This window comes from Thermobia domestica, chromosome 10, assembly GCF_964235325.1.
Source record: "Thermobia domestica chromosome 10, izTheDome1.hap1.1, whole genome shotgun sequence".
In the NCBI taxonomy this organism is placed as follows: Eukaryota; Metazoa; Arthropoda; class Insecta; order Zygentoma; family Lepismatidae; genus Thermobia; species Thermobia domestica.
The window spans coordinates 130400989-130423069 of NC_137463.1; the positions used below are offsets into that span (position 1 = coordinate 130400989).

The 22081-nt window shown below is 36.1% G+C and overlaps 1 protein-coding gene across 3 annotated transcripts in view; it reads left to right on the plus strand.

Annotated features, from left to right (window-relative positions):
* The window catches only part of inaE (inactivation no afterpotential E), a 703344-nt gene that overhangs the window by 548470 nt on the left and 132793 nt on the right, over positions 1–22081 (plus strand). For all 3 annotated transcript variants that reach the window (XM_081728566.1, XM_081728568.1, XM_081728569.1), the window contains exon 5: positions 14934–15018. In XM_081728566.1, the coding sequence (XP_081584692.1) occupies positions 14934–15018 (85 nt within the window). The remainder of the gene's footprint in view (positions 1–14933; positions 15019–22081) is intronic.

Genomic DNA, 22081 nt, shown 5'->3' on the forward strand with positions numbered 1-22081 from the left:
GAAAACTGCTGTAAAATCCATGTAATGTGTGTTTTCTGAAACAGAATGCCACATACGATGAAAAGTGGGTATTTCTCCGAAATCCGAATGTGCAAAAAAAAAAAAAAAAAAAAGTGTTTGAGCAAGAGCCAACTTCAGGAAAACAGGGCCATTTCGAGCATAAAGCACTGCTCTATATATGGTGGAACTACCAAAACTTCGAGAGGGTAATTCAGTTCGAGTTCGTTCCGAACGGTCGTACCGATCTTTCTCGGATGTATGCTTACTACGCCAAAAATATCCGCCATTGCTGAACTGAAAGCATGTCCTGCTGTAATAAGATAACTGGAAACCAGTTCTGCTCGAAAATCAACAAAAAGTCAGGACCTAGGTGGCTTCAAGCTGTAGTCACATCCGGCATACACTCTTGACCTTGATCTTTCACATCATTATCTTTTTCGGTCCATAGCGCCCTTCTTGAAAACACTACGTTTGGCTAAGAAAAAGGAGGTGGAAACATCTGAGACTCACTTCTTTGCCCCTAAGGATAAAAAGTGATATCGACATGGAATCGAAGACTGGCGGGAAGGTGACTGCAGGCAGTCCAACACGAAGAGCTATACTTTGAGTTAATACAGATATATTATGTACTAAAATATCGCGAGACTTATGGCTTATCCTTTTACTAGACTTCTGGAAGCCGTATTGGTAGAACTATTTTAACAAATATTTATACCGAAATGAGCATAAATGTCATTCACAACACAATACTAATTTTAATAAGCCAAATTTATGGGCTCTCTCATAATTGTAAAGTAATATAACTGAAATAATAGTGCACAGTTAATCAAATATTAGGAAGTCCGTGAACCTGGCCTGACTTATATCCATACTAATTTTAAATCGTATGCTAAAAGTTAGTGCTTAATTAGTGTTGACGACTATACTGTTAAAAAAATTGTACTGTTACGCAAACATCAAAGAACAAAAAGATTTTGGGTAGGGCTAGGTTCACGCTAGCCCTATCCAATCAATGGATTGAGCCGAAACCCATACACAAAGATAGTGTTAAATTAGTGCTGACGATACCGCATAGAAAGAAAATTAGTGTTATTTATCTCATTATGAAAATGATGGAACAAGTGTTTCCTTTGATGAGGACTCCATAAAGATTTTCATATATCTTTTGGCTTTCTGATAAGAGCACTAATTTTCTTTTTCTATAAGGTATCGTGAGGTCGGTATGTCCATGCAACACTATTCCTCCACATACAACAACACCGAGTTAGTAAAATGACCATGTTCAACAATCTTCCTGGTTTTGTTGTGTGTTCCCACCACTTGCCAGATGAGTGTGCACTGGCAATAACTACTCAGACTGAATCTGCTCTCACCTGAAAAGATAACGCGACTCCATTCCTCTTCTGTCCAATCCTGATGTTTTTGGCACCACCCAAAACAGTGCCGCCAACATGTGTCAACGGAATACAACATAATGGCCATCGAGCAAAGATAGTACTACTACGCTGTCGACATGTCACCGTGGAGCATGAGATTACGCTATTTGCAGCCCTCTTAGACGTGTGGAATTGCACTTGCTATATGACGTCGGTCCCTGTTTGCCTGTTCCACAATGTAACGATCATCCTCTGCTGTAGTTATTCGTGGTTGACCACTGCCTTTCTTCGCACAGCATTGCCTGTAGTTTGAAATTATCCTCATGCGGGTGAAACAATATGTTAGCAATACCCAACTCCTGAACCACAGTCATGATATTTGTCCTTCTTCCAGTTTCCCGACTCTTCTGGTATGAAGTCACCCAAATGGTTGTCTCCCATCCATACTTTTGTCAGTAACACCACCACAATACACCTTAAGAGTTCTCTGGTTGACACACACTGTTTCTCTGTTTCATTCAGCTGCTTCGTGTTGAAGAAGCAAATCCAATCGTCGCTACGCTCCCTGTGCACGTGCAGGAAACCTCTGGCAATATGCTTCCGCACTTTGCATCCATCAACTACGCAACATCTTATGTTTCTTTATCCGTCTCGTTTTTAAGTTTTTCACACCACTGTATTTTATGAACAATTTCGTTTCGTTAATATATGACTATGAAACAGTATGGCAAATTGCACATGTTTGTCGGAATTTATTAGTATCATTTAAGATTGCTTCTGTAATATTGAAACAGGAGGCCATAAAATAATCATTACTCGATAGTTAAACTCAAATCAGAAAGTTTCGGTTGCTTAAGTAGAATATATGTCTAGCATAACAATCAGGAATAAGATTCCCCAATCGTTATTGTAGAGTCAATCCGGCAAATGAACCTTTTCTTCTTAAAACATCCTAACTATTCAAACTTACTTTCTACAAAATAAATAAACGCTGATTATTTTTTGACGTAAAATATGTTTATAATTTAAGATACTGAAAGCATCAAGCCGTACTGTCGTTCCAACAGAGGCAGAAATACCAAAATTTATTGAGTCGCGTTGGGTTGACTGTTGCTGTCAACGAACGATTAGTACTTGTAAGAGCATTGCAGGGGTAACCTTGTTAATATTAAAACATCCAAAACCTTCGATTTAGTTGTTTTTAGTCTTCCGTTTAATCCCATCATAATCTCATCATTGCTTTCGTCTGAAGCATTTAACAATATTATTTACGTACTTTTCTTGCATATCAAGAATTTAAATGCAATAGGAAATCAAGTTAGAATGCACTAGTTAGAGGTTTTCCCCCTTATTAGGGGTATCTTATTTTTACGCTCGAAGCGGAAACGGGTAGGTTAATAATAATAATACATGCTACGTTATTATTATTATATGCTGAAAACGTAAACAGATCTAACCAATCATGAAAGTTAACGATTTTCTTGGGAAAAAGTTTGAAGTAATTGTCTGTCATGTAATGCTGCGGGCAATAGTTCTAGTCCAAGTTTCTTTGTAATTGTTTAAACACTTGAAGGGATATTTATTTTCAAATTGCAGTAAATATTTTCTTTGCTAAGTACATAATTTACCTTAGAATAATTCCTGTATGAAGAGGATAATAAAATTTCGGGGGGGGGGGAGGAAGAATACTGTTCGTGTCCGTAAAAGGGAGGATTCTCCCCTATAATTGTTCTTATATTTTTAACGGATAAAATAAGGTCTGTTCGTATCCTGGAGATGGCCGCTATTGAGAGATGTCCGTTAAGAGAGCTTTCACTAATATATATTAGGTAGCCTATATTATATATATATAATCACAATCGTCATTCCTTGTAGCTTGGTAAATTATCTAGTACTCTGAAATTAGTGATTTTCTCACGTACACACGACTGTTATTAACTATTGAACATGAATGGGAAGTTGGCAATGCTGATGACCAAATATACCAAAATACTTTTCGTATCTCTCTCTCTCTCTCTCTCTCTCTCATTTCCTTAGTCACTTTATATTTTCTCCTTTGCACTGACAGACTTCCGCTGAACTTTCTAAAGTAGCAAACTTTTCTTAAGTTGAGTCGTATCGTGGAACTTGAAAACTTGCACGTAGGAGTGTATTACTGCAAGATAAAGTTACCTTCAAGAAAAAAAGACAAAGAGGTGTATGACATCTTTCGTACATTCGTTAATAAATGAACTCAAGGAAGTTTCCCTTACATGGTCATTTCTTAAACTCAAAGAAGATGGTTTTTGTGAAACATATATACTGTCAGTTATAATTTTTGATATAATCTCTTGGGTTCTACATATGTCATCTTGTGTAGCAAATAGAAAGAAGCTACAAGAGAAGATGATGCGAATTCACGATCTCTTTTTCTTTTAATATGTGGATTATCATGAACCGCAAATGAGGCGTCCAGAGTACCAGGGATTTAAATTTAGTTACCAAAGCTGTGAGTAAAATAGTGTATAAAATGTGTATGATCGTTTAAATACATAGAAAAGTGAATACTGCTTTTTACATTATAAGTTATTGGCAACATTTGGACATGAATCTCTTAAGCATTGAATGAAACTTCAGGTAGAGATCTTAAATGCGAAACATGTCTAAAATGACCAAAAAATTGGACTTGAATCCTTTGTGCACTGAGCGCCCTAAATTACACGAGATACAATCTATTATTTAAGTGTTTTTTTTTTTAATTTTACATGTAGAATGCATTCATAAGTAAACAATTAGTTCCAACATAATAAAAGTATAAGTTACTATTGATAACGATCGGAGCTCCATTAAAATTAGGTTTTTCGATATTCTTGGAAGCTACGCATGCTTGAGAACTTACCTTCAAGCAAGGACGCAGATTTCAGATTCTAGTTCAGTAACTAAATCAGATTCTTCAACGGGAATATCTATACTAGCATATTCCCTATTATTGGATATACTTAATATAAACCACAATGAGTAAACGCAAAAATTCTTGAACTATAAATAAGTATAAACATAAGTATAAACAAACTACAGTACAACTCTACTATTATACTAAGCACCCCGGACAAAAAATTAGTCACCCCCGATCTAGAGCAAGGCTGCGTCGGCAAACAGGCACAGATGGCGTATTGGTCGAATCACATGGCCAAACGTGACTACACTGCCTCGAGGCGATTAGAGGGCATTACTGTGGAGTGACACAGAACAAATCGAAGCGATGTGTGTGCGGCAAGATGGGGAAGAGCGCGGAAGTGACGGACTGGCAAAAAGGAGCATTCGTGTTTGGCCGTGCCCATGACCACACAGTGATGGAAGTTGCCCGATTTGTTGGTGTTTCGCGGCGTACTGTTCAACGTGTCTACAAGCAGTTGTGTAACACACGTGGACATGAAACACGACGCCAGAACTGTGGTCGGAAAAAGATCCTCACATATCCGGCCCGAGGAGAGGTTGCCAGTCTTGTGAATCGAAATCGCTTCCAAACCCGCCAGGAATTACTGTAGTCCGTGAATACAGGCCCAGTCCAACCTGTCAGCGAGAGAACATTGCGACGGGAACTGCATGCAATGAACATATGGAACCGGGTACCTCGCAAAAGTCCACTGCTCACACATGCATATAAAGTTGCTCGTCTTCAGTGGGCCAATAATCATCAAACATGGACGGTAGCAGACTGGCGCCGTGTCATATGGTCTGACGAATCACGATTTTGCCTGTATTCGAATAACGCCCAGCGTCGTGTCCACCGACGGCCACATGAAGCATTTCGCCCGCAGTGTATAGAAGGTCAGGTGCAAGCCGGGGTTGGGTCTGTCATGTTCTGGGGGTGTTTTTCGTACTATGGGGTGGGCCCACTCATTAAGGTGCCCACGAACATGAACCAGCACGTTTATTTTAACATCCTCGACGAGAAGGTGTTGCCCCTCAGTCACTTTCTTCGCGATGACTTTGCTATAGACACCCCTATTTTTCAAGACGACAACACCAGGTTTCACAGAGCTGGACCCATATGTGACTGGTTTGAGGAACACTCAGGTATGGCCACACCTCGAATGGCCCGCAAAATTGCCGGACCTCAACCCAGTTGAGCATCTGTGGCACCAGTTGGAACAGCGGGTGAAACGTTGACATCAGCATCCCCGATGTTTGCTGAAATTGCGTGATCTTATCCTCCGTTAATGAGGTTCAACTGGATGTGAAGGCCTTGCAGACCCTTGTTGACTCCCTTCCCGACCGCATCCAGGCGGTTATCCAGGCCAGGGGAGGCGCTACACGATATTAACGTAAGCACCAAGGGGGTGACTAATTTTTTGTACAGGGTGCTTAAAACAAGGGCCAAATGGAAATCCAAACCGACCTTTTGGAAAGCATTTAACAATCCAACCAAATCCTGGAAGTTGTTATTGATTTATAAATTAATTGAAGTTGGAAGTTGTTATATGTAAAGCCCCTCTCCCCTAAAACCCTTGGGGAACCCAAAAAGAAAAAAAAAAGATAAAATCAACTTGGCCAAATCTCCTGTAGTTCCTTCTGTAGAACAATCTCGATTAAACCAAGTTGATTTTTTATTTTTTGGCGGTCTTGCAACGGTTTCCAGTGGAAAATGGCGTTAGACTCAGATGATCCACTGTGACTAGACTCCTTCCAAAACTTCCTAACTTGACATACATTTGCACACTTTCTTATGTAATCTAAAAATTTGATTTTACATTTCATCTATATTCTTTCGTTTCTCACTACAAACTAGTTTTATTATTTTTTCTTGTTACTCTTTAAAAATAGCTGGCAGTGTTTAAAAATTACTTATCCTTTTCTTTTGTACACTCCGCATCAAAACAATTGCGACAGCTAACGCCGTGCAGTTAGGCCACCCAATATACACCTTCCTATCCCATAATCGTGTCAGGTAAAGAGACCTCAAACCTCTGATTTCAAACGACACATGTATTAGTTTCGATAAAATGAAATAACAAAAGCGAGACGAAACAAGATTCATAAGTTGATGTAGGGAGAAACTAAAACACACACAATGAAAAGCTGAAACCAATGGACGTCTATTACACAGAGATTCAAAAATGAAGCAGAGAGAGAGAAAAAGAAGAAAACGAGAACAGATGAAACTGTGGAATTCAAATGCAGTAACAAAATAACCTAACAGTATAAAAATCCGTTTCCAGAAATCCAACAGTAATATAGAAATAACATTTGTTTTCATATATTTCTCAGAACTATTCGAATATATAGAGGATGCTTTTAAACATTCATTATGTCACTTTCATAATTGATAGCATACTCAATTTCCAGTAGAACTGTATATCTCCGAGACATATTTAGGATAATGTCAAAAGTTTAACACACATGCTTTGTTTCCGCGTGGTTCGATTGCAAATTCAGTAGTGTTCATTGGACGTACTGATCCAAAAACACATTCTAATATACCCAGTAGATAGCGTTGGTCATATTCTCCATTCCAGACTACTAATGCAAACTGAACAAAAAGAAAAAGAAAGAAAGAAATAGAAAATTGAAGAGTGCTATTATACTGCTAAATTTCTATCAGAAATACCCTATATTAAAAGTCTAAACTGTATCGTAATGAAAAGTTACAAATGTTCGAAAGCAAAAGTTTATGTTCCGCTTAGATATAGCATGTTTCAAATTTCAACGTGAAAAAAACACATTGAATTATACGATGGAAATAAATTTTGTGTCCAACTAGTATAAATAAAATTCTGTTTTCAAATAACCAAAGAGATCACCATTTTATAGTCCTATACGAAGATTTATCTGTTCCGAACATCCAGCATCGATTTCATCTCTTCCGGATATAACGTAATTTGCACAGAGAAAATGAACACGTTAAGAGCTCAAGGACATCGTGTCAGTCGGATGATGTAGACCACCACTGGGTCGAGGATTCAAATGTGTAGTGACCCGCTAATTCGACTGAGACTCGGTAACCCAGAGGATGAGAAAGATTTTACTTATTTCCGTGCGTTTGAACAGTATTTCGTCAGAAATGACCAGCACTGGAGATATTATCCCCAGAGCACGAAAAACACGACGCCGAAATTCCCAGTTAATTAGATTCTCCACATCAGGTATATTGAGCTCTTGCTCCATTTTAACTTTGGAACATGGAGTGCGTGTGTGCATGAGAGAGAGCGGGGAAGAAGTGAAAGATGCAAAGACAAGATAGAAAATCGTCAAGAAAGAGAGAGGGAAGGGGACAAATATAAATATGAAACATACTTGTCATTGCAGTGTATGATGTAGAACGCACACACTGTTTACTCAAATTATCGCCAGTGATGCTTTGTAAGTTCTCCATCAGAAGATAACTCTCTGTTTGCAACCATTATTTTATGCGAAAGTATCATTCTACCTGACGGGGAATCGAATCAAGATTTCCCATTGGGAAGTCTAGCACGCTACCACTACACCACCGATTGCTTTAGCCAAACTTTGTTTTAACAAATGGTGTAGTGTTTCTTTCTGAGAACGATAACAGGAATAGTGTATAGTGCAGATCGATTATGTCTTTGGAATATCCTGGTAATTCCCTTGCCCTTTCCCAACCAACATTCGTAAATCGTCTCTATCGTGATACAGGTGTTTCGTCCACATTCTTATGTATTGCTTGTCCAGTATCATAAGTCGATTCTTCATAATCACTTTCTAAAAGCGTTAACTTTAGCGCCAACAGGATTTAAACCTACGTTAGATAGCTGGATTATTTATAAGGACATTACGTTACCCCTACGGTATGGGGCCACCTGAAATTACAAGCCAAATATTACTTAGTTTAGCCCTGATCTTTGGAAGGAAACTGCTTCTTCCAGTAACGTTATTTGCATTAAAGTGCACAACGAAATTCATTTATATGAAGACCTAGAGAGAAATTAATACCCACTAATAAAGGAAAAACACAATCCAGGAAAATATACAGAAATAAAACATATTTTGCAGTAAATTTGCCGTGCAAGTTCAAAATTACGCAAATAATAATAATAATAATAATAATAATAATAATAATAATAATAATAATAATAATAATAATAACCTATATTATAAAGTTGAAAGTAACTATGTTTGTGGCTCCTAATCTCTTGAACCACTCAACCGATCTCGATGAAATTTTCAACATTGATAAGGTTTGGGCCTGGAAAGCTTCCTACCATTTCATTTTAACGGTAAAACTTAGGGGGAGGAGGAGAAGAGGAGGGTTGATATATAAAAATGAATAAAACGTAATAACTCTTGAACCACCAGACCGATCTCTATCAAACTTTCAACATAGATAAGGTTTGGATCTGGGACGACTTTTGTCATTTCAGTTTGACGGTGCAACGTAGGAGCCGGAGAGAGGGAGATATATGTAAAAAAAATGAAAATGAAAGTTACTATCTTTGTGAATTTATTACTCTTGAACCACTCGACCGATCTCGATCGAATTTTCTACATAGATGAAGTTTGGGCCTAAGATGGTATTTATCTATTTACTTTGACGATATAGCTTAGGGTTGAGGAGAAAGAAGAGTTGAAAAATAAATAGAACTTGATAACTCGTGAAACAAAGGATCAATCTCGATGTAATTTTTAACATAGTTGAGGTTCGGACCTGAGATGATTTTTATCATTTTACTTTCACGGGATAACTTGGGGAGGGGAATGGCAGAGGGAGATATATAAAAATAAATAAAACTTAATTACTCTTGAACCACCAAACAAATCTCGATCAAATTTTCAACCTAGATAAATTCGAACTTGAGATGGTTTCTGCCATGTCACTTCGACGGTGTAACTTAAGAGATAAGGAGGGAAGCGACATTTAAAAAATAACGAAAAATGACCGGTATTAGGGGCGAAACTATATTTTTTGTAGTCGCGGAGATTAACAGTGACACATCTGAAACTGTTTAAATCCAAATTCAGCCAAGCAACTTGTAGGAGGGGGAGACATATCAATGATCGTAATAACCAATATCAATGTCGAATTCATAGTTTTCCATCTCGCTGAAATGAACAATGACACTGCAGATGCCGTGTCTCACAACGTAGGGTCGGGAGGGGATATATAAAACTCATCGAAAATGACCGACATCGAAGAGTGTTTTAGTAATACTAAACAATGACTGAGTGACGGAACATTACTATTTTCTCTCAATGTAACCCAACGAAGCGGGTAATTGATAATAATAATAATAATAATAGAAAACTACTGTGAATGTGAACATTTATTATTATTATTATTATTAGTAGTAGTAGTAGTAGTAGTAGTAGTATTAACATACTTTTGAACTTGCACGGTGAAATTACTGCAACATATGTTTTATTTCTGTAATTTTTCGTGGATTGTATGCTTTTCCTTTATTGCGGGCTTTAATTTATCTCTAGGCCTAGGGGAAATGAATTTCATTGTGCACTTTGGTTCGTTACAAAGATCAGGGCCAAACTAAGTAATATTTGGCTTGTACTTTCAGGTGTTCGGATAGTGTAGGGGTAACGTAATTATCTTATGAATAATATAGCTATCTAACATAGGTTCAAATCCTGTTCACCCCAAAGTTATTTTTTTACAAAGTGATTGTGAAGAATCGACTTATCATATTCGACAAGCAATACATAAGAATGTGGAAGCAAACACCTGTATCATGATAGAAACGATTTACGAATGTTGGTTTGGAAAGGGCAAGGGAATTACCAGGACACTCCAAAGGTCTCTCTTTCTTGACGTTTTCCTATCCTATCTTTGCATCTTTCACTTCTCCCCCCTCTCTCTCACGCACACACGCACTTCATGTTCCAAAGTTAAAACGAAGCAAGAGCTCGATATACCTTCTTTGGAGAATCTAATTAACTTTGAACTTCGGTGTCATGTTTTTCTTGCTCTAGGGATAACATCTCCAATCCTGGTCACCTCTGACAGAAATACTGTTTAAACGCATGCAAATAAATAAAATCTTTTTTTATCCTCTGGGTTACCGAGTCTCAGTCGAATTACCGTGTCACTATGGATTTGAATGATGTCTTTGGAATGTCCTGGTAATTCCCTTGCCTTTTCCCAACCTACATTCGTAAATCGTTTCTAGCATATTACAGATGTTTTCTTCCACATTCTTATGTATTGCTTATCCAGTATGATGTCAATTCTTCACAATCACTTTGTAAAGAAATTAACTTTGGGGTGAACAGGATTTGAACCTATCTTAGATTACGTTACCACTACACTATCGGGCCACCTGAAATTACAAGCCATATATTACTTAGTTTAGCTCTGATCTTTGGAACGACCCTAAGTGCACAACGAAACTCATTTATTCGAAGGCCTAGAGAGAAATTAATGCCCAGTAATAAAGGAAAAAAACAATCCACGAAAAAATACAGAAATAAAACAAAATTTGCAGTAATTTCGCCGTGCAAGTTCAAAAGTACGTGAATAATAATAATAATAATAATAATAATAATAATAATAATAATAATAATAATAATAATAATAATATTCACATTCACAGTAGTTGTATATTATTATTGTTATTAATATTATTATTATTATTAATTACCCGCTTCGTTGGGTTAAATTGAAAGAAAATAGTAATATGTTCCGTTACTCAGTAATTGTTTAGGATTACTAAAGCGCTCTTCGATATCGGTCATTTTCGATAAGTTTCCCCTCCCCACTCCATGTTATGGGGCACGGCACCTGCAGTGTCCTTGTTCATCTCAGCGGGATGGAAAACTGAATTCGACACTGATATTGGTTATTTCGATCATTTTTATGTCTTACCCTCCTGCAAGTTGCTTGGCTGAATTTGGATTTAAACAGCATCAGATGTGTCTCTGTTAATCTCAGCGACTACAAAAAATATAGTTTCGCCCCTAATACCGGTCATTTTTCGTTATTTTTTTAAATATCGCTTTCCTCCTCATCTCTTAAGTTACACCGTCAAAGTGATATGGCAGAAACCATCTCAAGTTCAAACTTCACTTAGGTTGAAAATTTGATCGAGATTTTTTTGGTGGTTCAAGAGTAATTAAGTTTTATTTATTTTTATATATCTCCCTCTGCCATTTCCCTTCCTAAGTTCTCTCGTGAAAGTGAAATGATAAAAATCATCTCAGGTCCGAACCTCAACTATGTTAAAAATTACATCGAGATTGATCCTTTGTTTCACGAGTTATCAAGTTCTATTTATTTTTCAACTCTTCTTTCTCCTCAACCCTAAGCTATATCGTCAAAGTAAATAGATAAATACCATCTTAGGCCCAAACTTCATCTATGTAGAAAATTCGATCGAGATCGGTCGAGTGGTTCAAGAGTAATAAATTCACAAAGATAGTAACTTTCATTTTCATTTTTTTACATATATCTCCTTCTCTCCGGGTCCTACGTTGCACCGTCAAACTGAAACGATAAAAGTCGTCCCAGATCCAAACCTTATCTATGTTGAAAGTTCGATAGAGATCGGTCTGGTGGTTCAAGAGTTATTACGTTTTATTCATTTTTTATATCAACGCTCCTCTCCCCCTAAGTTCTACCGTTCTTCCCCGGTCTCTCTCACGCGCACACGCACTTCATGTTCCAAAGTTAAAACGGAGCAAGAGCTCGATATACCTGGTCTGGAGAATCTAATTAATTGGGAACTTCGGCATCGTGTTTTTCGTGCTCTGGGGATAACATTTCCAGTACTAGTCATCTCTGACAGAAATACTGTTTAAATGCACGGAAATAAGTAAAATATCTTTCTCATCCTCTGGGTTACCGAGTCTCAGTCGAATTAGCAGGTCACTACACATTTGAATCCTCGACCCAGTGGTGGTCTACATCATCCGGCTGACACGATGTCCTTGAGCTCTTAACGTGTTCATTTTCTCTGTGCAAATTACGTTATATCCGGAAGAGATGAAATCAATGCTGGATGTTCGGAACAGATAAATCTTCGGATAGGACTATAAAATGGTGATCTCTTTAGTTATTTGAAAATAGAATTTTATTTATACTAGTTGGACACAAAATTTATTTCCATCCTATAATTCAATGTGTTTTATTCACGTTGAAATTTGAAACATGCTATATCTAAGCGGAACATAAACTTTTGCTTTCGAACATTTGTAACTTTTCATTACGATACAGTTTAGACTTTTAATATAGGGTATTTCTGGTGGAAATTTAGCAGTATAATAGCATTATTCAATTGTCTCTTTCTTTCTTTCTTTTTCTTTTTGTTCAGTTTGCATTAGTAGTCTGGAATGGAGAATATGACCAACGCTATCTACTGGGTATATTAGAATGTGTTTTTGGATCAGTACGTCCAATGAACACTACTGAATTTGCAATCGAACCACGCGGAAACAAAGCATGTATGTTAAACTGTTGACACTATCCTAGATGTGTCTCGGAGTTATACAGTTCTACTAAATTGAGTATGCTATCGATTATGAAAGTGACATAATGAATGTTTAAAAGCATCCTCTATATATTCGAATAGTTCTGAGAAATATATGAAAACAAATGTTATTTCTATATTACTGTTGGATTTCTGGAAACGAATTTTTATACTGTTAGGTTCTTTTGTTACTGCATTTGAGTTCCACAGTTTTATCTGTTCTTGTTTTCTTTTCTCTCTCTCTCCCTCTCTCTCTCTCTCTCTGCTTCATTTTTGAATCTCTGTGTAATAGACATGCATTGGTTTCAACTTCTCATTGTGTGTGTTTTAGTTTCTCCCTACATCAACTTATGAATCTTGTTTCGTCTCGGTTTTGTTATTTCATGTTATCGAAACTAATATATGTGTAGTTTGAAATCAGAGTTACACTCATGTTGTCAGCTAATTTTAGTATGGGAGAGAAGAAAGGAGGAGAGAGAGTGGGGGTTTGTTTACCTGACACGATTATGAGATAAGAAGGTGTATATTGAGTGGCCTAACTGCACGGCGTTAGCTGTCGCAATTTCTTTGAAGCGGAGTGTACATTAGCAGCAGCTCGACAGTACATAGGTGTAATATCTTGTATTATTGCACCCCTAGCCTCAAACTTCGAGCCCCTATCAACAAAAATTTCTAGGTGCGTGTCTGCTTTCAATCATGTAGTTTTAAGTAGATTGATGTGATCTACCGATTGATACGAGTCTATGTCTCGTCTTATTCTAGTTATTTTTCTAGTTATTTTTTTAAATGTAATAGTTAATCATAATTTCCCCTATATCTCATTAACCATAAGGTGTATTACCATGTAATGTGTTGTAGTGAATAGCTTGATAAAGGTATACTTCACTACAAGTTCCATCTTAAAAGATGGTATGGTTATGTACAGCATCAATATTTTTAGTTTCACGAAAATATTGATTTTTACGTATTTCTCGAAAACCTATGCATGAGGGATCATATTAACTCAAATAATTTGTTCAACTTGACAGATCAAAATATTCAGTTCATAATCTTCTGTTGTCGCGAATTTTGTTTTGGAATATGATGCTTAAAATATATAAAACAACAATCATCCTGCTGTGCGGTATTATTTCGAAGCATGGCCGCTTACTTTAAGGGAAGAATGCAATCTGAAAGTATTTGAGATGACAAAGTCCTGAGATGAATATTCGGATCCAAGAAGAATGGGAATAAGAAATGGCGGAAACCTCATAAGGAAGTACTGCCAAACATTGTTAATATAAGTATCACTATCACTAATAATCTCAATACATATTCAACTGCAAACATCGTTTATTGAGTACAAGACTGAATCCATGATTGAGATTTATTTTGAAGACCGTGATATATTTTCTCTTAGTTAGAAAATATATGTATAGTCTTGAATATCATTGAGGTTTAATTTTGTTAAGCATAGTACTGTTGAGATGAAAAATAAAGCAATTTTTACTTATCTTTGAGAATTATATATTCATATCCTGTTAAACTTATTTGGTTTTACTCCTTGTCTATTAAAATAGTCTTTATCATAAACTCTTAAACTATAATTGTATACTTACGAGATATACTAAAATTCGATTTAAAGAAAATCGTCGATTGTAAGTTTTAAACATGAATGTTGAACTTGATATTTTGAAGTCCAATATCGGGCACATTTAGTGCACAAAGGAAATCAAATCCATTTGTTTTAATAATTTTAGACAAATGTCATCTTTAAGACCTCTGTCTGAGGCTTCTTTCAGAGAAAAGACTCACGTCCAGATACTGTGAATAACTCCTATACCTAGGTAATAATAATAAAAAACATTGTTAAATTTACGTCAACGTACGTTACAACCTTTGTCTCTTTTCCTAACAACTTCGGTAATTGGACTTCGTTTTTTTGTACTCTGAATGCCCCATATATATCCCATTACAAAGAAATAATTGTGCAATATGTTGAGTTCTATAATCTCTAATTTTCACCAATATAACTAGTACATAAAATCACTGATTTGATATTTCTCAAGAGTATTATAAATTGAAAGCATGGCCTGTTGTTCATTTTTCAAACAACTATTAAAAGTACCAATATGTGTTTTGTTAATATCATTGTATCTTTCTGCAGGAAAGTAATACGAGCATACCAGGACAGCTGGGACCACAGGTGTCGTCTTCTTTTCTGCTGCATGGGGAAGTCGGATCGAAACAGGGTGAGTGCAATTTCAAATTGCATTTTCTTGACGCACAAAAAGTAAATTAAAATTGGAAGAATGAGTAAGGGTAGCTGAGAGTGACTGGTTAACAAAGAAGGAAAGAAAATGCAATTCACACGAGAGAAAAGGAGAAAGATTTCTGAAATCAACTTCTCTTTAGAATTATTTTTCCATTTTCTCTTATCTGAGTTCTCTTTATCTATGCTTCAGTGGCAAATGAGGAAAAGAGCGGGTTTTACCGCAAGCAATGTTCGCAGAACGTGCAAATTAAATCAACATTCATTTTGTTCAAGCAATTTGCAAAGAAAATTAATTTTCAACCTTAGCAAACTGAGAAAGAAAGGATCCTTTGCTGAGCGAAAGAACCAAAACACATTTTGCTTTTGTCATTTGACTTCTACCAAAAGATATCTCGCTGTGTCTTTACTTCAAATGAATTTGATGATTATTACTTTTATATATACGTAGGTATGTATAATTTATTTATATTTATTCTGCAACTATTATTACTTTTATAGCAAAATAATTTGAAATAATGTTTGGACGTGACCACAATACTAATTTAGTTAGAACTGTATCTTCTGTACATTGGAAGCGATCCTGATTTTAAAAAATATTTGGGTTAATGTTATTAGATTTGTTCTTGGTTGTAGATAGTTTTATTTGAAGTTAAAAAACATATATTTAGTATTTTCCCTAATTGTACAATCGTTTTTAGAAAAAGGCTCTATTTTCGTGGAAATACAAAAATTTTCTAGATGAATTTCAAATTGATTTGCATTAATTCTTTTGTTTATTTACTACACCACAATATATGTGTAAAAGATAGTTATTGAAAATATTTCATAGAATAACTCAACTCTTAATAAATTGTTTGTTTATTCTTGTTTCTCAAAATTGGTGTTAAGGATCGTTAACAAACTGTTAGCATAACAAAGTCATGTGTCTCTCTCACTTGTACATTAATGAGTAAAATATTTTCTTCTAACACTTATCTATGGACACCTTATTTTTCCTTTCTTACAAATACAGTTTTCTGAAATACCCAGTGCAAACTCTTATTACATGTATTCTTGGCACAGACGTTAAATGTAATGAGAACTAAGTCCCATTTTTATTGTGTTGTCCTTTGTCAACTTGGGTCAATCATAGTTACGCCGTGTAAACAATGTGTAACTAGTCTATATTCTAAACTTGTAGAAACGAAAGATATCATATGCACTCTCTCAAATCTGTACACATTATTCTGTGTATTGTCGCTGACATATCTATCAAATCCCCAATTAATCAATTTATGTATTGTATTTAAGAACGATCAGTGGCGTATTTAAGGGGGTCTTCCGGGCTTAAGCCCCCCCGAAATCTTACTTACTATAGTAAAGTAAATGAAATATCTTGCAGAATTTTCACATTTCCAGGCAAAGTCTCCCCGAAACAAAATCGTAAATACGCCACTGAGAACGATATACTTTGTACATGTAACGTAAATGAATCACCTCTTTTCTCCGTGGTCAAAAGTTCGCATATGATTCGGGATCAAGGTAAACTTTATACATTCGTGACTGTTTGCTAATATAACTGCAACTGACCAAAGCAGTAGTTTCGGCTATGTAATCTTAATCAGTTGAAGTTTTATTAGCAATCTTGAATTTTCCAAACCTGCAATAAATAATTTACATCGTGATTGATATTATACAAATTGATCATGGTTATATAGTTGGCAACATAAGCTGAAAACAAATCTGTATTGTTTTCACTAGACAGAAATATGGTACATTTCGTCAATCATTCATTCATTCTCTCGCAACTTCGTCTCGTCTGCAGGTAGTGCTGTTCCTAATATTTTTCAACACATGTATTAATTATACTTTCTCATAATCGATGTTTGATGTTTATGTAACTAATTATTTACCTTTATGGTTCCCAGAAAGATTACGTTTGATTTATTGGTGATGTCACTTCGTGAGCTCTTCACATCTTTCGTTTTGAGGTATTAAATATAGAAAAGTAACATGTCAGTGAGAGTTTCCTATTGCAGCCTGCTGGTTTGATCGCTACAGTTAAACGGGAACGTTAGTGAAAGCAGCATGAATATGGAATCAAGGATCAGTATGTGTTACAAGTTGAAACTGGAAATATGTGATAGTGAAACGGGAATAAAATATGCTAAGTATCAGATAGTGATGTGGTTAATGAGTAGATATATACAACGATTGTTTAATAAACCATATTCATCTACAATGGAACGTCCATAAGGTATAGAGAACGAGGCACTCAAGTCAGTTATTGAAACCAAAGATTCCAACAGATGACCTTCCAACAGATTATGAAACGATATAAAGTGGGCTAACGTGTCTCTCATTAGTTGAGTGCGGCTCAGAAAGCAAGAACGAGTGGCGATTTTTTTTTTCTCGTCAGAGGAAGGACCCATTTCTCTAGAGAGTGTTGATACGTGCGATGAGAATCGGGCTCTTAGCGGTACTCTACGCAAAAATACAGGAAAACAATGTTCCTTTCGGGGTCATCTAATTTATACAGACACAACAGATTTTTTCTTTAGCTCTCAAGTGGCTCCGCATAACGTAATTGCTAACGCTCATAGTGCGAGCAGTCCCGGGTTCGATTCCCGGTGAGGACATTCGATCGAAATGTCTGAAAGCTTTTTCCGGCCAGCCAGCGTGAGTGAAAGTTTTCCTGGTTTTTTGCTCATTTCTGTCATGCAAATGCCAGGAGGTCCCAGGCCGCTTCCTTCCTTCTCCATTCCTTTTTTCGTTCCCCCGTCCCCAGGTAGTATGATCGCCAAGGAATATCATCCTTCATACATGACGGGCTTAAATGGCCATGGATGTCGGTAATGGTCAGAAAATATAATTTCTAGAATCTTTAGTTTCCAAGGTTAGCTCTCTAGCTATTCACACGCTTGTAGCATCAGGAAATGTACGTATGTAAATATTTGTTTTTTAATGATTTAGATAGTGGAAATAAGTTTTCATAATATTTCTGTGCAAAATTAAGTCCACCCAATAGTAGTAATCTCTGGAAAGGTTCAAGTAAGGTTTCTAGATTCCCAGTATTGGGATGAAACTGTTTAAGTCAAACACATAGTAACGTTACCTTGGTATAAATAGAAACAAAATGCATAGATTATGATTAAACACGTGTATATTTAACCTCTAAGTGTTGTCTTCAATTCTTTATTTTTTAGTAGATATTTCATCGATTAGTCCAGATAATGGAGGGTTTATCATTGTGAAAACAACCTCGTCATTTGCTCCCATTCTTGCATTCAATAAGCATGTTCTACCTCTAGAAGATCTAATTTTATATTCTTGTGTACTTCCTGACTGTACAAAGGTTTCTAAACTAGAGTTCTTACTATCTCACCAATATCAGTGTGTTTAATTTAAACACTTTGTTAACACAGTCATTATTTTGCCTCAATGCTTTATTTCAAATATTCTCAGTATAACACCTGCTAGCATTCAATGTGCACATAATTCGATACAAGCAAAACTATCATTTTGTAGATTTAAAGTTTTTTTTTTTTTTTTTAGAGATTACTAACACACATCTTGGATAATTGATGTAATTTTTCTCCTTAAAATCCCTTATATTTGTTACTACTACTACTATTTAATTTGCGTTTTTCTGTATATCATTAATAGGGTTATTATTATTGATCACATGTTTTCGTTGCTTGTCATCGCGTATTACATTTTATTTCGATTTAGTTGTGCAGAACTTTCCATGCATGTTGTCCCAATATACTGTATTTTCTGTAAATGAAAAGTCTTATGGATATGCTAATGACAGAACAGTATTTATTGCATATTCCAGCATAGAAGTTTCAAACTTCAGTGGGTGCGTAGGTCGTGGCAGAATGATATGAAACGAAATTATGGGAAACTGACGTCAGAACAGAAAGAGTGCAAATAATTAAGCATTGCTGTGGGAAGTGGGTATCGCGCGAAGTGAATAAGTAAACAGGAGAACTGAGTGACAACACATAGTGGCTAAGGGAATTTGATTAAAATAAAAGTAGTAAAGTCGAAATGTCTGCTAATGGATTATACTGCACAAGGTATTGACTGAATAATTACTCACTCAAGTGCCTCATCTACGCCACTAAATGACAATTTTCTCTCGTTAATTGTGTGGCTTCACCAGTATTGATTTGGAAATGAACTGGAAATACAGAATTCTTTATGGTCATTGCAGTACAACAGTTCCACGAAATGCATGCGATGTAAAGATATATACGGTTGTCCATGCATCAATTTGTTCTTTTCTCTTTGGAAAACTTTTCCATCATAATTATACTATTTTTACATAGTTTTCAATATGAATCCCGCTTCATGTTACTTTAAGTACACTGGTCAGCATTTTGAAAAAAAGTTTCGGTTGTTTACAAACTAATAGGTGATCCTAAATGATTTTTGGGCGCTGATTACAGAAATGACATCCATTTATGCCTATCACGTCAGGTTTCCTTACAATTTGCAATCTTTATTTCGAACACTACCATTCCAATATACGTATATAGTATTATATAATTTCGGAAGGCACGAATAATACTACAGAACAATTCAATAAAACAATTTAAATAAATAAACTAGATTGCTTTGGTTACACTAAACAATGCTATATACACATAATACTATCATAAACCTTATTTCCTACGGTATAATGTTGAATGCACTTACTTGCGCTGGTTCTCAAGTTCATTGAGAAGCCATTTATTCCTTTTTAAATGCACGCCTCTTCGTTTTCCTGCAACTTGTGTTGTAACTGTTACGATCCCTCTTCGTCATCCAACAATAGTCTTCCAACATTGTGATATGCCATCTGCTTTGATATCTGCTCTCCATTTCAGAAATAGTTTTGTGAAATCTTTCCCCTTGCTCTTTGCTGACTTCACCAAGATTGGCAGGGAAAAAAGCCGAGATGAGAATTTAGAAAGTGTATCTTGAGTTTCATGTTACACCCAAGTGCACAAAAATAGGCCAACATATCTTTTACAATTGTTACATAGTCAGAGTGTTTCTTGTTTCCGAGAAAGTTACCTACAACGTTTTTGAAACTTAACCAGGCCTTCTTTTCCAATTCGGTCTTTTCCAATTCGGTGGAGTGTGCATTACACTTTTCTTACCTGCAGACAAATCACAGCGCTGAGACCACTCTCTCACATTCCAGTGCTTGTCTCTGGTCCTCCATTCACATAAAAAAACATAGGTATTTTTTATATCTTGGCTGCATTCCTATTAGAAGACCTATGACTTTCAAGTCCCCGCAAACAGACCAACGTGTTCTTCGTATTTTAACTTAGAAAGTATTAATTTCAAGGTATTGTACGTTTCCTTTCATGTAACAGAGTATGCTACAGTAATTGATCCATGTTTGTTTCCATTATACAGAAGAACTCCTTATAGACTGGGTTTCGAAGCATCTATAAAGAGCCTCCAATCGGATGCGTTATAAGAGGCACCAATGCATCCACAACAGCTGGAATGTTGTTAAAGAACACTAACCAGTCTTCTTCAGAGAAATAAGGAAGAAATTCTCTCTCTCGGTGTCTATACCATGAGTAATGTGCCTCACTGGCCAAAAGGTTTTTTGAACGAAGTCTAGACCCAAGATCTTCTCCACTCTCCTTTGGTAGCTTTAAATCTCGAACGAGTTATGATTGTGTAAACGGCTGCGGAATCGTGCTAGGATAGTTGCTATCATCCTCGCATGAAACATCTGCTTCACTACTACTAAAACATCTATAGAGGCTGGTGGATTGGGAATCGGTACATTTTCACCATGAGGAATGGTCCGGATTGCTGAAGCTATGTTATCCGGATACAGAATACCCTTCTTGTTCTTTGCATTGTATCCTTTAACATTTATTGCACAGAAATAACAGTCATCATGATGGTTTCAAGGCTTCCCTCCACACCACAGGTATTCCGAATTGCATTCCTTTCTTTTTACCGTCTGCCCAGGATCTCAGTGTCTATACACATATTCTGCACACACTGTGGGGTGCCCACGATTTATCTTGATCGCCTAAGTTGATACCAAAATAAACCAAGTACACTTTCTTTATGAAACTTGTAATAGGGAGTCTCTGTTTGAGCACAGTGTAACTGGCATACTCATAACAGAAAATATCAGGGTCATTCAAACATTTACACGATGTCATTTTCCAACAATTGAGTCACTGCACTAACCAGGAAGACACAACACTACCAAAATAAGTACCAGCACATTAAAATATTTTTAAATAGCTAACTTGAGTCACCCCAAGCTATCCAAGAAGACAGAGATTGCTGAAATAAGTACATTAAAACATATTCGTTAACTAGTTTAAGTCACTACACATTAACTAAAACAACACAAAACTGGCAAAATAAGCACAGTAGGAACTTCTTTGCAAATTAGCTAGCTTCAGTCCATGTCCATCAGCTAGAAACATTAAACTCTGCTCAAATAGGTACTTTTTAATTTCTCAGCCCATCAAAGAACAGCACAGCACTCAGAACAACATAACACTCGCAAAATAACTATACGCACCGCGATAAATCATATAAAACAAAACAACACATTTGCAATACTAATATGGATATTTATAAGTAAATAGGCGTATAAATACCCAAAGTCAAAGTAGTTTACAACGGTATGTCAACACAATACAAAATAAGTGTTTATATTAGTTTTATTCACATTCAGTTGCAAATTGAAAGATTTGTAACGTAAAAGTACATGTATTTTGTACATGTTTACATCGCGCCATTTATTGGCAACATCTGAAAGAACACTTTCTTCTCTTAAATTAAGGAATGTAATATACTGTAGTTTTGTGCAAAAACTATGTAATAGAAACAAACGGTCTTCATTTTCGGAATAAGCATATCAAAATTATTAAGAAACAGCTATTACCTTCGAGACAACCGAACCCATGCTGACCAGTGTTATTATTGTAATTTTTATTGGCTTAAAGAAGGGATAAAGAAAACTACATGTATATGGTTACGGATAACTAGTGATATGAATAGCATTCAAAACGCGAAAATTT